Here is a 14,279-nt window from a genome sequence, read left to right as displayed (position 1 = left end):
ACAAAAATGCAACTGGTCCCATTCCTGGGTTACTGGACCCTCAGGAGCAGCACTGTTATGCGCTTATGTGTGCAAAAGCACAGTACAGCTTTAAAAATTAAAACAGTCTTCAAGAACAACAGAATGCTTCATTTAAGTCTTATTATTGCACCATGATAAACAATATTCATGGATTTCAAGAGACAGAATTAATTAGAAGCAACAGTCTGTGTGTATTGTTTGCTGCCTATTTTCTCATTGCTGTGTTTATTTTCTGAGTATGTTGTTTATTAACACTGAATAATTATTATGTAGCCAGCTTCTCATTCATGAGACAGTGCAGTTGCACTGAATATAAATTTCTCTCCCCTACATACTGGGGAACAAAACTTGGAACATGTTCCTGAATACTTAACTAAAAAATCCGCATGAAGCCTATGATAGTCTGAAAGAGATACCTGCGTTTAGATGATGAGCAAGCTACCTGAGGAAAATGGCAGCAGTGAACTGTTGTTTCATTTGCATAGATCAATATCCTCTCCACTTTCATTGTGCTTGGAGAATCCCATTGAGGCTGCAGACACATGAAGCTAGGAATGTGTCCTTGCCAAAGGACAAACTGGTTGAGCTGTACTCTGAATAAGTAAGAGCTTCTCCCTATGAAAAGACTTTTCTTTCTGGTTTTATGGGCTCCCTTTCAGAGTCCGTCTGAAAACAAGCCAAGTCATGTTTCTCTGTTTGTGTTACATGGTGATATGATTAGCAATTATATTCCAACATAGAGTAAGCGCTTTGGATGAAAAAATTAAGGGAAAGAAAAGTGCAATGAAAATTCACAAGCTGCTTTTTTAAGCTACAAAGGTCACAAGTCTTCCGTGCATGTAATTTTCCACTGGACTTGGATATGACAACATCCTCCTATCTTGTTTCAGTAGTAATACACAAAAAGAGAGTAGCTCAGTGGCAGATGGGCTGCTTATATTTTCTGGATGCAATGATGAATGGAACTATAAAGACTGAGCAGAATGGCATGACAGTAGTTTTAATGGCTTATAATATCATTTGCTAGGGTCTGTTTACATCAAATAATTTAAAAACCAGAGAAACCAGGACCATAAAAATATAAATAGCATAAAATCAGGACAAGCTTTAATAGGAGTCATAGCTCATATTCAAGATACTTGAATATACATTTACACCTGGTAAAAGTACCTGGTTACTTTTGAGCACATCATGAATTTCCAAACACTAAAGGTTCAGTTTGAACTGCAGTTCTTGATAACCAAGGAATCTCAGTATAGACAGAATCCAGAAGGAACTGATAATTTGCGCTAGGGAAGTCAAATGTGCCCACATAGGTTACAACCTTATAAAGTCTTATGCATGCTATTGGATACAGTAGGTATTGAGATTTTGCACCTCAGTTATGTAAATCCTGTCAGTCACCAAGAGCAAGAAAATTTTTTTTTTTTTTTTGGTAATGTATAGCCAGTGGAGATTTCAGATAGCAAAGAGAAAAAAGAAAGACCTTCTTTCTATATGACATTTTCCACTGTTCCAGAAAAGGAACCCTCCCTACACATGCATTGCTGTCAACAGGGACTTCATCCCATCCTATGTTCACTGTGACACTGTTGTCTCCAGTTACATACAGCAAGTACAAGATAAACTAAAGGTGGATTATCTTATCCAGACTGAGCTAATCTTAAATAGGAAATGCAGAATCTATCACAGCAAAGGAAACACCATCCCATAAATAAATGGACAGTCTTGCCAGCTGAACTTTAGAAACAACACTGTTGGAGACAATACGACAGATGCAAAACCAACACTACAGCCATACCTGTCTTTTGGTCACAGTGCCATCCACAGGATCTACGTACTCAAAGCTGTCTGTTCTTTCCACACTGTAGATATTGTTACCCACAGCAAACTGCTGATGGCTGAATGATTTGTCAGTGATCAAAGCTTCCAGGTCTCTCATTATGAAATACGCTGTTCTGGGTTCCAGTGCTTCGTAATCGAACCTTGCACATATATAAAAAAAAAGGTAGAATCAGTAAGTAAATGCCCAGAGATAAGAGTTCTGCTTTCACAGACCTGTATATACTCACAATTAGCAATTTACTGCTTACTTCAAAAATCAGAAGTGTACCACTTAACTACTGATTGCAAATGAAACCAGCACACACATGCAAGTCCTGTGCAATCTAACCATTTCATGTGTGTAACCATAGCTTTACATGGGCCACCGGACTCTAAATCAACAGAAAGCATCTAGAAAATGCAGTTTCTAAAGTAGCATAGAAAACATCACCAATACACAGTTAGCTTTCAAAATTTAATGACACAATCAGTGCAGTGCTCAACAGACAAGTGAAATAGAGAAAACTTGTTTTACAAGTTTTGAGGAATAGCTGCAAAACAGAAATTGCAAACTGCTCTGGATTAAGTCTGGATTGAGAAAGAGGCAGAAGCAAAGATGAAAATGACAGCTAGAACTCACCATATTGAGACCTTAATAAAAATAAGTAAATATTTGTATCTTTGGAGGAGTTATCCTGAACTGGAAGCAGGCATAGGTTTCAGCTCTCACTAAAACCCTGTCACATGGAGGCACTTAGAGAAAAAAATGCAGGAGTAAATCTTGCTGGGATTATGTTTCTTTTTCAACATCATATAACAAGTTGCACCTATATATTCCACAAGTAAATAATTCAAATCTTTCTGCCATTCAATATTAAAAAATTCAATTACGCATATGCTAGCAGTAACATATACGTATAGCTCTTTTTTCTGACACTCCTCTGGAAAAATCTGTCTATAAAACAGTGATAATCTGTGGCAGATCTTCATTCTGTAGGCACAGCAAATGCACACCACCTAAGTGCAGATGAGCGCATCTAAACAAGCAATGATTGTATCAGAATTCTCCTATCAGCTGCATAAGTGCCTTTTCCTCATTTTTCTCACCTGCAGTAGTAGTGCCGGCCAAATTTTGCCCAGTGATCCCTGACAATCTCCTCCACACTCTGCTTTCGAGCTGCTAGGATTGAAAGCCAAACTAGCACAGCCCACAGTCCATCTTTCTCCCGAAGGTGGTCAGACCCTAAAGAGACAGACATTAAGCACATTATTTGGTACCACTGCAAATCAGAAAACAAGGTAAGGAGGCTGGGCAAATATCTCATTTAACTGTGTTATGTCACATAACAGTAATCAATAGTACCAGCCCCAGTACCTCTGAAATGCTCCAGACAGAAAACCAGAACTAATGCTTAAAATGTGATCTATTTATGCATGACAAAGCCCATACTTCTAAGGTTAAGTAAAAATATGTACAAGTATTTGAATAGAAACAGTAGCAGTATGAAAACATTTTTAGTCATTATTCCTGCTTACTGATGTACAGAGTGTTTTCACACCTCTACTACTGTTTCCCAGAATTGGGCTAGATATGCAAACCCCAGCCATGAGTCAGAATGATCTTCTTTATGAGAGTCGAGTTCAACACCCTCTCTTTATCTCTGCAGATGTTCATCTGCAGACGTCGAGCTGCAGAGAAAGAACTTTCCCATTCCATAAAAACTGCAGATTTCCATAATGTTCATGACCTCCCGTCAGGACAACGACCAAGAACTTAAAAGATTTTTTCCTGAGGAAAAAAAAAAACAAACAAGCAAACCAGAGAGCAGGACTGTTCCCTTTTCTGTATTTCTCCATACCTCTCAGTGGTAAAGATGTTTGGATTCTCCAATCTAGATCCCTTCATAGATTTTATGAAGGTATTTATGAAGACAGGAATTGTTCCAACAATGAAAACTACAAGCAGTTTTGGACTACCTCATATGATTTAACATGTGAGTCTCAGATCCAAGTAAGATCCAAGACCCCTAGCACTCAGTAGATACTGATGGCAGTTATATAAACTAACAGACTCAAGAAACTTGAAGAGGTATCAAACATGTAGCCATTGATCTGGCATAATACTACTAGATTCGGTTAAAGTTTGTTAGCTGCAGCCTTGTGGTTTTCTGTCTAGTCACACATTATTGTGAGTACAAAGCAATAATTCAGAAGTTTTGTTTACTGCATGAAGAACCTACTGATTATGGAGGCCACCAATTGAACTATCCATCCTTAGAAGATACTTAATAAAATCCACCAGAGAGGAATCTAAAAACTCTTACGTTGAAAACGTGTTTTCTGAAATATTCTCCTTCCCCAAACAAAAAAATCCTGTTGCAGCAAGACTGCTTTGCAGAGCTTGGTTTTACATAACAGCCTGCAAAGCCCACACAGTCATCTGTCAAAACAGCTGTGTTTTGCTACTGGCAGAGGACAGTTCCCGTAATATAAATTGATGCACTGAAGCTGTTAACCCTGTGAAAAACTGTCAACATATTAAAGGCATATAAGGAAAATAACAAGATGTGCAGAGAGACACCATGATTCCTAGGGTTCAGTCTTCCAATCACTGCTGTTGCCTTGAACTTGCAGTCTGTCTTCTTGGGTGAGAGCAACTATCAGGGTATCAGCCGGTGCTCATACGGATTTTCTAAGAGTCCATTGTCCTGGGTCTGCCACAGATCTGCCTGCCACTTATGCTTCTTGTCTTACATTCAACCTCAACACTCTGAATGTAACATTAATCTTAACATTAACTACCACAGGGTTAAATAAATGCAAATTACTATTCAGCACAATATTCAAGTTGTACAAGAATGATTACTGAACACTTGTTGATGAGGATAAAGATTTGCATGAAGATTATGTGTCTATGTCTATGCATTAGGCATTACAGAAAACGAGGACATCGAACACTGTAGACTGATTTAAGAGCTGAGACAATAGCCTTCACATTTGCAAAGTAGCCATCATGACAGTAAGAATATCTCTTTTCTGCCACTTGTTATCTGCCTTGATCTGTAATCTGTGAGCTCTCTGCAACAACAGCAGTCTCTTATAACAACAGCCCGAATTTAGGGCTGGTGCTTGAGGAGCTGCTGCAAGAGGAGCCCCAGGTTACTCTGTTCCCAGCTCCAGTACTGGGTGCTGTGAAAGCATGGAGTGCCAACCAGTCAGAAGAAAAAGGGCAGGGTTATTTATGAGCTCTCAAAGCTTTGCAAATAGCTTTGATAAGAAAGGAAAACAAATGTCCCTCTACAGAAAGTCAGTCCTTCAGACACTCAGGTCATAGAATCATGAAATTGTTTGGGCTGGAAGGGACCTTAAAGGTCATCTCTCACCTTTTCTACTCTCTCGTTGCAGTAATATGCTAGATTACTGTAAGGATATCTTCTACAGGAACACCAGCAGTATGTTCTATGGATAATAAAGTCAGCTTACTTGTAGGCAAAGCAGACAGCAGAGTCACAGTCATTGTCACCGAAGCCAAGAGTCTGTTCCCAGATACTGGTGCAGGCTTCTGCCCCTGCCACCAAAAGAGAAATCTAGAATAGAGCTGTCACTTCTCTCCCAGCAAACACTGTTCCTCTGGTAACAGCAGGAAAAGTAATCACATCACCATGGGGGCTGGGGATGCTCAGGGGACTGGGAAGAGCGGGGCTTCTCTTGAGCAGCAGAGCACAAACAGCCAGGGCCTGTCCCAGTCCCACTGCCCCACAGTAGGGCAGTCAGAGACACCAGGGCAGACCCAGCTCTGGGCAGCAGGCACTGCCTTGGACTGGGGATGGGAAAGGCCAGGCCAGGAGGTGGGAGCATGGGCAGGCCTGGCTTTGGGGGACCCCTGTCCAGGCACAGCAGGGCTGTGGGGAGCTGGAGACGGGCCCTGCTGCAGTGCTGTTGGGGCAGGGGCTGACGGCCCTGGTGGTGCTCCTGGGTAGAGTGGGGGAGCCCCAGGGGGCCAGGCAGGGCCCTGGTAACAGCAGGCTCACCCTGGCATGCCTGCTGCTTTCCTTCTTAACCTGCCTGCCTCTCCTTTCAGCCATTCATCCTTAGCACAGAAAAAATTCCATTTTGCCTAAAAAAGCCATCTCTGTTGCCGATTATCACCAGCCACTTAAATGGCTTAAGTGTCTCAAAAGGCACCAGCAGGAAGCGGAGACATAGAAATGAGCTTAACCCCTCAGCAATTTGTTCCTATATGAATGACCATTTATTCTCCTGCTATGTAACACTCTGCAGACTGCAGGCTAGCAAATCATACAGTGAAAAGCACTGCAGTTGTTCAGCAAAATGGTCTATACATCATGACAATGGAGAAACAGGCTAAGCTGAACATCAAAGAGATGCATTCTGATGTAGCAAACACTTTAAGTACATTTAATTGAACCAAAATGTTCTAGTGAAACATGGACAGAAGAATTTCTGAAGAGCTCTTTGCTGTGTTCTGAGCTTTGTTCTGGTATGGCTTAAGCTCATAAATCTGTATAAGGAGGGCTGAATAGATTATTCTTCATATCCATTTAGCAGATTTGGTATATGTTCTGTCCTTGCATGTCCCTCAGAGGACAGAAATTGTTGCTTCTCCAGAAAGAGAAAGCAGTGGGAGAAAGTAATCCAGAGACAAAAGTCTGGATAGCTAGAAGCAACTTAACTGCTCCAGAATCAAAAGTCACAATTAAAAATGCTAGCCTGATACGAGTACAGGGACAATAATCCTGCGTGCCCAGAAGGTGTTTCAGTTTGTTAGTCTTAACAGAAGGGAAACTGAGCACATCCATCAGCATGGTTACTGTATGCAAATATGTTGTTGTATTTATTGTCCTTCCTTCTTTCAGCAAATTAAAATCAATTACTGCAATTTTGTTACTCTGATTTTCACCTACCAACATCTGTATGTGTTATTGCTAGCTCTGTCTTAACTTAGTCCTACAGCCCAGCTCACACTGCAGTGACTCTAGGGAGGGAGTTTATTCTACTGCCTCAGTTCAGCTAACTCCATTCTTTGCTTCACAGATCCAATCAATTTGCAGAGGGAGATCTGTCCTGTGCAAAGGGAAGAAGGAAAAGGTGCCTCGAAGTTCTGTATTTCTGAAATTGCAATACTGTATTCCCCAATTGCAATAGGGGCTCTGAGTAACCTCAGTATGATCCTCAGTGCTACTTTTAATTGAAACATCACAGAATTAAGGAATTCCTGATTCTGTTTTAATGAGCTAAAGCAGAAAGAGACAACAGAACAGAGAAGGCAACAAATATTTTTTCTAACACTTTATATTTAATTTTCCATTGGCAAGGAAAATTATAGTAACTGCAAGTGTTTCAACAACTTATTTTTAAGTTAATTTGTTATTTTTCCATATAACAGTAGCAAAAGTTATTTTTTACTACAGTAAATTGCTACATCCAGACTCAAGTAAACAACCTGGGAAAAACTCTCAGAGCATGTTCCCATTCATAGAGAAATAGTCAGCTTACACAGTTTTAGACTGAAAAAAGTCTTCAGAGGCAGTAGCTTGAGAAACAAAGTAAAATCATGCAAATGTGTTCAATTATGATTTTTCTACTATTTGAAAGCTGTCTATCTTTGTCTGTATCTGGGATATCCAATTCTGATAGAGAAAGCAAGCTTTGTGGGTCATATGCATGAATAAAAGGTAATTACTTTTCCCTAGTTTAGTAATCCCTGTCTATCACTGTGTTCTCTAAATGTGATTTTAAAACAAGAAAATCACAGGAGTACACAAATTCACAACAAATAATTTTGTTTTCACATACTTGAGTCTCACAAATTTATAATCCAGCAGTCTGAAATTTAATGATATTTTAGGCAAATGGAGATTTAGGGACATTCTGATCTGATAATTTATTCAAGTTAATGAGATTATTTTAGATTTGTATTACTGCAACAGACACCACCAAACAGCTCTTTCGAGGCTTTCATTCATTTCAGTAATAGCACATTTTTATATTCTCCACTAGGTTCTTCCACCTAATCTTGCAGGAGAAGGGGGTTGATGTCAATAGAATCTGGAAATCTGGAGGTGAAGCAAGCAAATTTAAGAAAGTTGAAAGTTGTAGCAATTACTGAAATGGCTTAAACTGCAGAGGGATAAATCAGCCACAAAGTTCTCCTAACCCTGATTAATAGCTTGCTGATGAAATTTAGAAACTAATTGCTGCTGCTGAGGCCCTCCTTTGAACTCTGTGCTGGGCATTAGTCATAGAACCAGAAAGCTGCTAACCTCATTTGACAAGCTCCCCACACTGCTACAAAAATGGAAGAAGTTTTTAAAGCATTGGTTGAGCTCCAAGATCAGCTGCCAGAAAACAAGTTTGGGAAATACAGCTGTATGGGATATTTTCAACATCTTTTCTCCTTTTATAGCAGAAAATTTGCTTTTATTTACTTGCCAGAGCAAAGTCCCTTTTGTTATAAAACCAGGGCTCTGTATTACTTGGTTCCAGCTAGGCTGGATTACCTGGGTACACAAGGAATTGGTTTCCAATGCAGTTTGATGACAGAAGGTGGATTTTTAAAACTCCCTCCTCTTATACAAAGCAGTAAGTTTCCCACTCCAATCACTGTATCATACACTTATATAAATATTCCACGCTGAAAGCTAAAGAAGTGCCAAATTTCAGTTCCCTAAATAGATATGATTGGGCAAAAGCTGTAAAATTGATTCAAATGCCCAATACTGGCAGAAACATGTGAGGGTCACACAGCTTAGGACATTACTAAAAGATTCGCAATAAGGTAAATATTTACTGCTAAAAACAGCTCACATTGCTAAAGTACTGGTCATCTACAAACCAGACCATGTTTTACAAATAAACCTCCTGGCATATAACGACCCATTTCAGACATCTGCGTTGAATTGAAAGATGGTAAGGAAACTGAGGCAGTGAGGAAACCAAACTTTAGACATCGCAGCCATTGTGTAATTGCCCCGTAAGTATCACAGAATCACAGAACGGGTCAGGTTGGAAGGGACCACAAGAGGGCAACCAGTTCAGTCTCCCTGCTCAAGAAGGGTTATCCCAGAGCACATGGCACAGGATTGCGTCCAGATGGTTCTTGAATGTATCCAGTGAGGGAGACTCTACAACATCTTTAGGAAATCTCTTTCTGTCACATATTTTTTTTTTACACAGCAACTACACACAGACTGAGGAATTTAAACCCTGTGCTCAAGTTTTCTAGATGCCCATGGGATCGAATCTCAAGTGTCCAGATTTGCCTTTAGATGGAATTGGATAAAACTGGAGGTCAGGAGGCTTTCTGCACTGAATTGCTGCAGGTACAACAAAGTTAATCTGATCAGAACATACTGGAATGCCGAGATACTGCTGCAGACCAGCTCTCCATGCTGGCTAGCAATATGTTGTTTAAGCACCCTTAGCATTCACAAGAGACAGGATTTATCAGGAATCTGAAAAATTGGTGATAGGATGGAAGAACCAGATTAATATAAAGAACACAGAGTGCTAAGGAATGTAGAGACTAGTTTGAGGTCAGGAGACAGGAGCTGCAAATTTGGAAGACAGGCTAGAGTACAAGGCCTTACAGAAAGATAGAAGCAAAGGAAAAAGTCAATGGCAAGAGAAGAGAGAAGTCAGGGTTATTTTATTGCCTATCTAGAGGCAAACCCTAGAGGCACTTCCTTGACCTCCCTGAGTGCTTCTCTTCCCAAATTCAACCACTATCAGATACTCAGGATAATAAAATTAGACCAACAGAGATCACAATGTCCTCACTGTTACAGTAGATCAAAACACTTTATTTTTATTTCTATGTGACTTATCTCCAGGGCTAAAGTCCACTGGTACTTGGGACAGCCTTTTTAGCAAGACCTGAACATGCTTTTGCAATGTGAAAGGGAAATTTGATGTTTGTCTTTTTTTGTAACTGCACCATAAAATTTAAATGGCAAGTTTCCTCAAAAAAGACATCGCTTCTACTAAGCAACCAATGATCCCTCCCTTCTCCCTCACACAACAGCATCTGAAAGAGTCATACTCAACATCATCAGATGAAGATGGCCTAGGAGACTAATTTCCCAAGCAGAGACAGATCTGTGGCAGGGGTTTGTCATGGCATATGGCACAGAGAGGCCACTCCTGTTTGTTTTACATACCTCTACACACAGGCCTGCATGCAACAGGAGGTGCTGCACTCTGTGGGCCAAGGTATCTAGATTACTTCAACCCATAGGAACTCATTATCAAAACTCTTACAAGCTCCGTCCAGTTAAAAACCACACTTAACTTTCCTCAGCATGATGATGAAGCCAGGAGTTTTTGTCTAAATTATGTGGGTGCTAATGAGGTCATACTGATGTCTCTACACCCACACAAGTTTCATGAAAGTATCTGGTTTTGTATGAGCAAGAAGAACTTCAGTATTTAGAAGGAAGGGGTACATAATTGGCCCAGTGAAAAAGTATTGAAAAGCAGTGAGAGCTGAGAACAACCTAGTTCACACCTCTCGTGGGTTAATGGAGATACAGTTCAACAATACACCACAACAAAGCAGTATATTCTGAAAGATACAAGATCTCCCTGCCCTTCTCCCCCCAAATTACATCTCTTTCAATGACCTCACAGAGCACCCTGCAGAGGAAGTATCTGTTCAAAAGATACCTTCAAGGCAATACAAACCTGTGCCACTCACAGCAAATTGTGAAGGCATACAGTTTGCTACACATGGGACATTGGCTCCCATTGACAACAAAAAGAAAATTAACATTCATTATTAATTTAAATTCTCTTCCTTTTTACATGTAAGACCCAAAGAAATCAAACATATTTTTGGTACTTCGATCACAGCCCATTCAGATATATACAGTAAACAAGATAACACATGAAGTGGCATGTCTATGGCTTAAAGGTATCCTCATTTTCAAAAAAGCAGCATTCTGCTCTAACTGACCCCAACCAATAAACTTAATACTTGACAAAGTCAATTAAAGCAAATGAAATTTGTTATCAACTTTCACTGCATGGTAACAATTTTCTATGAAGAGCTGCAGCCAAGGAATTACACATTCAAAATAGAGAACCCCACAGAACTCACATCAAAATACAGAATAAACTATTAGCCAGGCAAATTATTATGTTACTCTGGTCTGTGCTTTTTCAAAAAGACTTGTAATATAGCCCTACTAATAAATAAGAAGGAAGAATTTCTGTGCCAGAATCCAGGAAAGAAATAAAGAAGCACTTTGAAATTTATTCAGTTATTGTCATGAACTAAAACCACATTTGTGCAGATTTACAGACTACATAGTTCAATTACTTGCTCTAATGCTTACTGTCAATACTATATTTCTGATGGCTCAGATTTGTCATTTATTCTGCATTCTGTTGTTTGATTGGTTCTTGTGACAGATAAGGGAGAAACACCTAGGGAAAACACCAATGCTGACACGTAACATGACACTTGAGCAATTTATCTGACACTTGAGCAATTGTGATGTTCCAAAAAGAGATCCCTGCAACAGTTTTGTTTAGATGTACCATCAGATATACCAATCCTCATACTTTCTACACCTAATTACATCAGGAAAAAATGTGGCTCCCATACAGGCAAAATCCCACCAAATGCCATTGCAGTCTGTGAAAGACTTGCAGTGGAACCAGTGAAGCTTTTCTGACTTATGTCCAAGTCAGAAGAGTGTGCCAGGCACCTTCAGAAGTTGTCTGGACAGTAGTTAAGATTGCTTGCCACTTCTTAATATCCATTTTTCACGCCTCAAGGTGCTGGACACCACACTTACAAGACAAACCTCAAGACATGAAGAACAGACAGTGGTTTAGCATGAGACAGAGCTAATTTGCTGATTCTTTTGGGTTTGACTTGAGGCATCCAGGAAAGATTTAAAGTCCGTGGTAATTTTTGATCATGTATTACTTACCAGTGCCAAAACTTTCCTCACCACAAAGGGAACAACGTCCAGAGTCCATGAGATTTGAAAAATATCTCCATCCTGCTGGTGTCTCATACACAGGAACCTTCATTACTTTTGCCACTCTGGAAAACAAACAATAAAACATCACATGATTAAGACAGTGCTTTTTTTACATATGGTCTGAGGTCAATTGAGGAACATTCTAGGTCTCATTACATCTCCTGACAGGTGCACTAGAAGTAAAAAAAAAAATCCAAACCCAAGAACAGAACACCACAATTCAAAACTGATCCTTGTCTCAGCACCTAACTTCAATCAGAATCCAAGTATGTTTATACATTAAGTGTAGTATTTTGAAAAATGTAGGACCTCAGTTCAACAGGCTTTACCAGTATCTTTCTCTTCTTACTGAGCAAGAAAACACATAATGTAAGGATGAACAGTTTTGTTACACTAGTATTTTAATGGAAGTTAAAGTATTATGTTGAAGCACCTTCCTTTAAAAAATACAGGTGGGAATATCAAAACGTTTGAAAGATACTTCTACTTTTTGTAATGTGCTCAAAGGCAAGACAATACAGGAATGTTTCCATTATGCAGTATGTTCTTTAAAAACCTTCTCCAGTCTCAACCCGAATCTGAACTTACTTTCCCTATCTCCTCTTATGTAATAGATGAAATTCTCCCACAATGTGAGTGATGTGCCAGTATTTTCAAGAACCAAAATTAACCACCTTATAAGCTGGATGTGCATTCTCTTCCCCAGCTTGTTAACTGGTAAATATTCCTGTTATAAACTATAATGTAAAAAAACCTTTCTTGGACTATAAAACAAGAAAGAAAGAAAACCCACCCAGCAACTCTAAAGAACTCTAAATCCCAAGATGGGATTTATGCAGAACGAGTATTACCAATCTTCTTGTTTCTAATTGTATTTGGTGGTTTTCATTGTGCACTTAGGGTTTTCAGAACCAACTGGTTTATAATATGGAAAATAAGAATTAAGATACAATGAAGCAATCTGACCAACTACCAAGGATCCTACGACTGCTTCAACTAACATACCTAACAAGATTTCTTGAATTGAGACAGTTTACTTAATTTTAACTCCAGTCAAGCCAAAGCAAAGCAGATCAATCAAAGGTGGATTCAACACACTTAACATAATCTAAAACTATCAAGGTGAAAGCAGTCACCTTTATGATCAACAGATAGACATCTGTTCTCTGATGGCACATCTCTCTGTCTTAAATTAAGTGCATGAAGTAGATGGGATAAACTGTCCAAATATGCCAGCACTGACTCCTTCAAAACCTGGTACATAAATATGTCCAAACTACAGAATCACAGAATCATCAAGGTTGTAAGAGGCCTTAAAGCTCATCTAGTCCAAACATCAACCTAGCACCACCATAATCACTCCAAGTGCCACTTCCAGACACCTCTTGAACACTTCGAGAGAGTTACTCTACCACCTGCATGGTCAATTTATTCCAATGTCTAGCCACACTTTCAGCGAAAAAATCTTCCTAATATGGAATCTGAACCTCCCTGTGCACAACTTAAGGCCATTTCCTCTTGTCCTTTCACTTGATTCGCGGCAGAAGGGATTGACCCCCACCTGGTTACAACCTTTACAGGCAGTTGTAGAGAGTGATAAGGTCCCCTTCGGCCTCCTCTTCTCCAGAATAAACACCCGCAGTTCCCTCAGCTGCTCCTCACAACACTTGTGCTCCAGACCCTTCACCAGTTTCATTGCCCTTCTCTGGACATGCTCCAGCACACCTTAGTATCATTCCCTGAGTACAGGGGGACAATCCCTGCCCTGGTCCTGCTGGCCACACTGTTGCTGGTACAGGCCAGGATGCCATTGGCCTTCTTGGCCACCTGGGCACACCCTGGCTCATGTTCAGCTGCTGGCACCAGCACCCCCAGGTCCTTTTCCTGTGGGCAGCTTTGCAGCCACTCTGCCCCAGCCTGTGGAGCTGCCTGGGGTTGTTGTGACCCAAGGGCAGGACCCGGCACTGGGCCTTGTTGAACCTCACACCACTGGCCCTGGACCATGATCCAGCCTGTCCAGATCCCTCTGCAGAGCCTTCCTGCCCTCCAGTAGTTCAACACTCCTGCCTGATGGTGTTGTCTGTGAACTTACTGAGCATGAACTCTATCCCCTCATCCAAATGATTGATAAAGATGTTAAACAGGACCAGCACCAGTACTGAGTCCTGGGGAACACCACTAGTGACCAGCCACCAACTGGACTTAGTTCCATTCACCACCACAAGTGGTGACACGACAGTTCAGTCCTTAAATGCTCTGTCTGAAATTTTTACACTGTTAGCCTGCACTATTATAAAGTCTCCAAATCAACTTTTCCTTTATGTAAGAATACCCATTGCTATCTAAGTTTCCTCCTATTGAGCCTACGTGTTCATTTTTGTACTTGTATATAACATCTAAAATTAGTGGTTTTTAAATGAC

General features: G+C 40.2%; 1 protein-coding gene across 1 annotated transcript in view; it reads right to left on the bottom strand.

The window, feature by feature from the left end:
• The window catches only part of PGM5 (phosphoglucomutase 5), a 75,254-nt gene that overhangs the window by 14,451 nt on the left and 46,524 nt on the right, over window positions 1-14,279 (bottom strand). The window contains exons 7-9 of the mRNA XM_042012870.1: window positions 11,805-11,920; window positions 2,953-3,088; window positions 1,823-2,006 (exon numbers count right to left, since the gene is read on the bottom strand). Of these exons, the coding sequence (XP_041868804.1) occupies window positions 1,823-2,006; window positions 2,953-3,088; window positions 11,805-11,920 (436 nt within the window). The remainder of the gene's footprint in view (window positions 1-1,822; window positions 2,007-2,952; window positions 3,089-11,804; window positions 11,921-14,279) is intronic.

This window comes from Corvus kubaryi, unplaced genomic scaffold, assembly GCF_017639235.1.
Source record: "Corvus kubaryi isolate FWS band 111438036 unplaced genomic scaffold, C.kubaryi_AGA036_p1.0 split1-37296, whole genome shotgun sequence".
In the NCBI taxonomy this organism is placed as follows: Eukaryota; Metazoa; Chordata; class Aves; order Passeriformes; family Corvidae; genus Corvus; species Corvus kubaryi.
The sequence above is the reverse complement of the archived record's forward strand: the minus strand, read 5'-3'. Positions and strand labels throughout refer to the sequence as shown.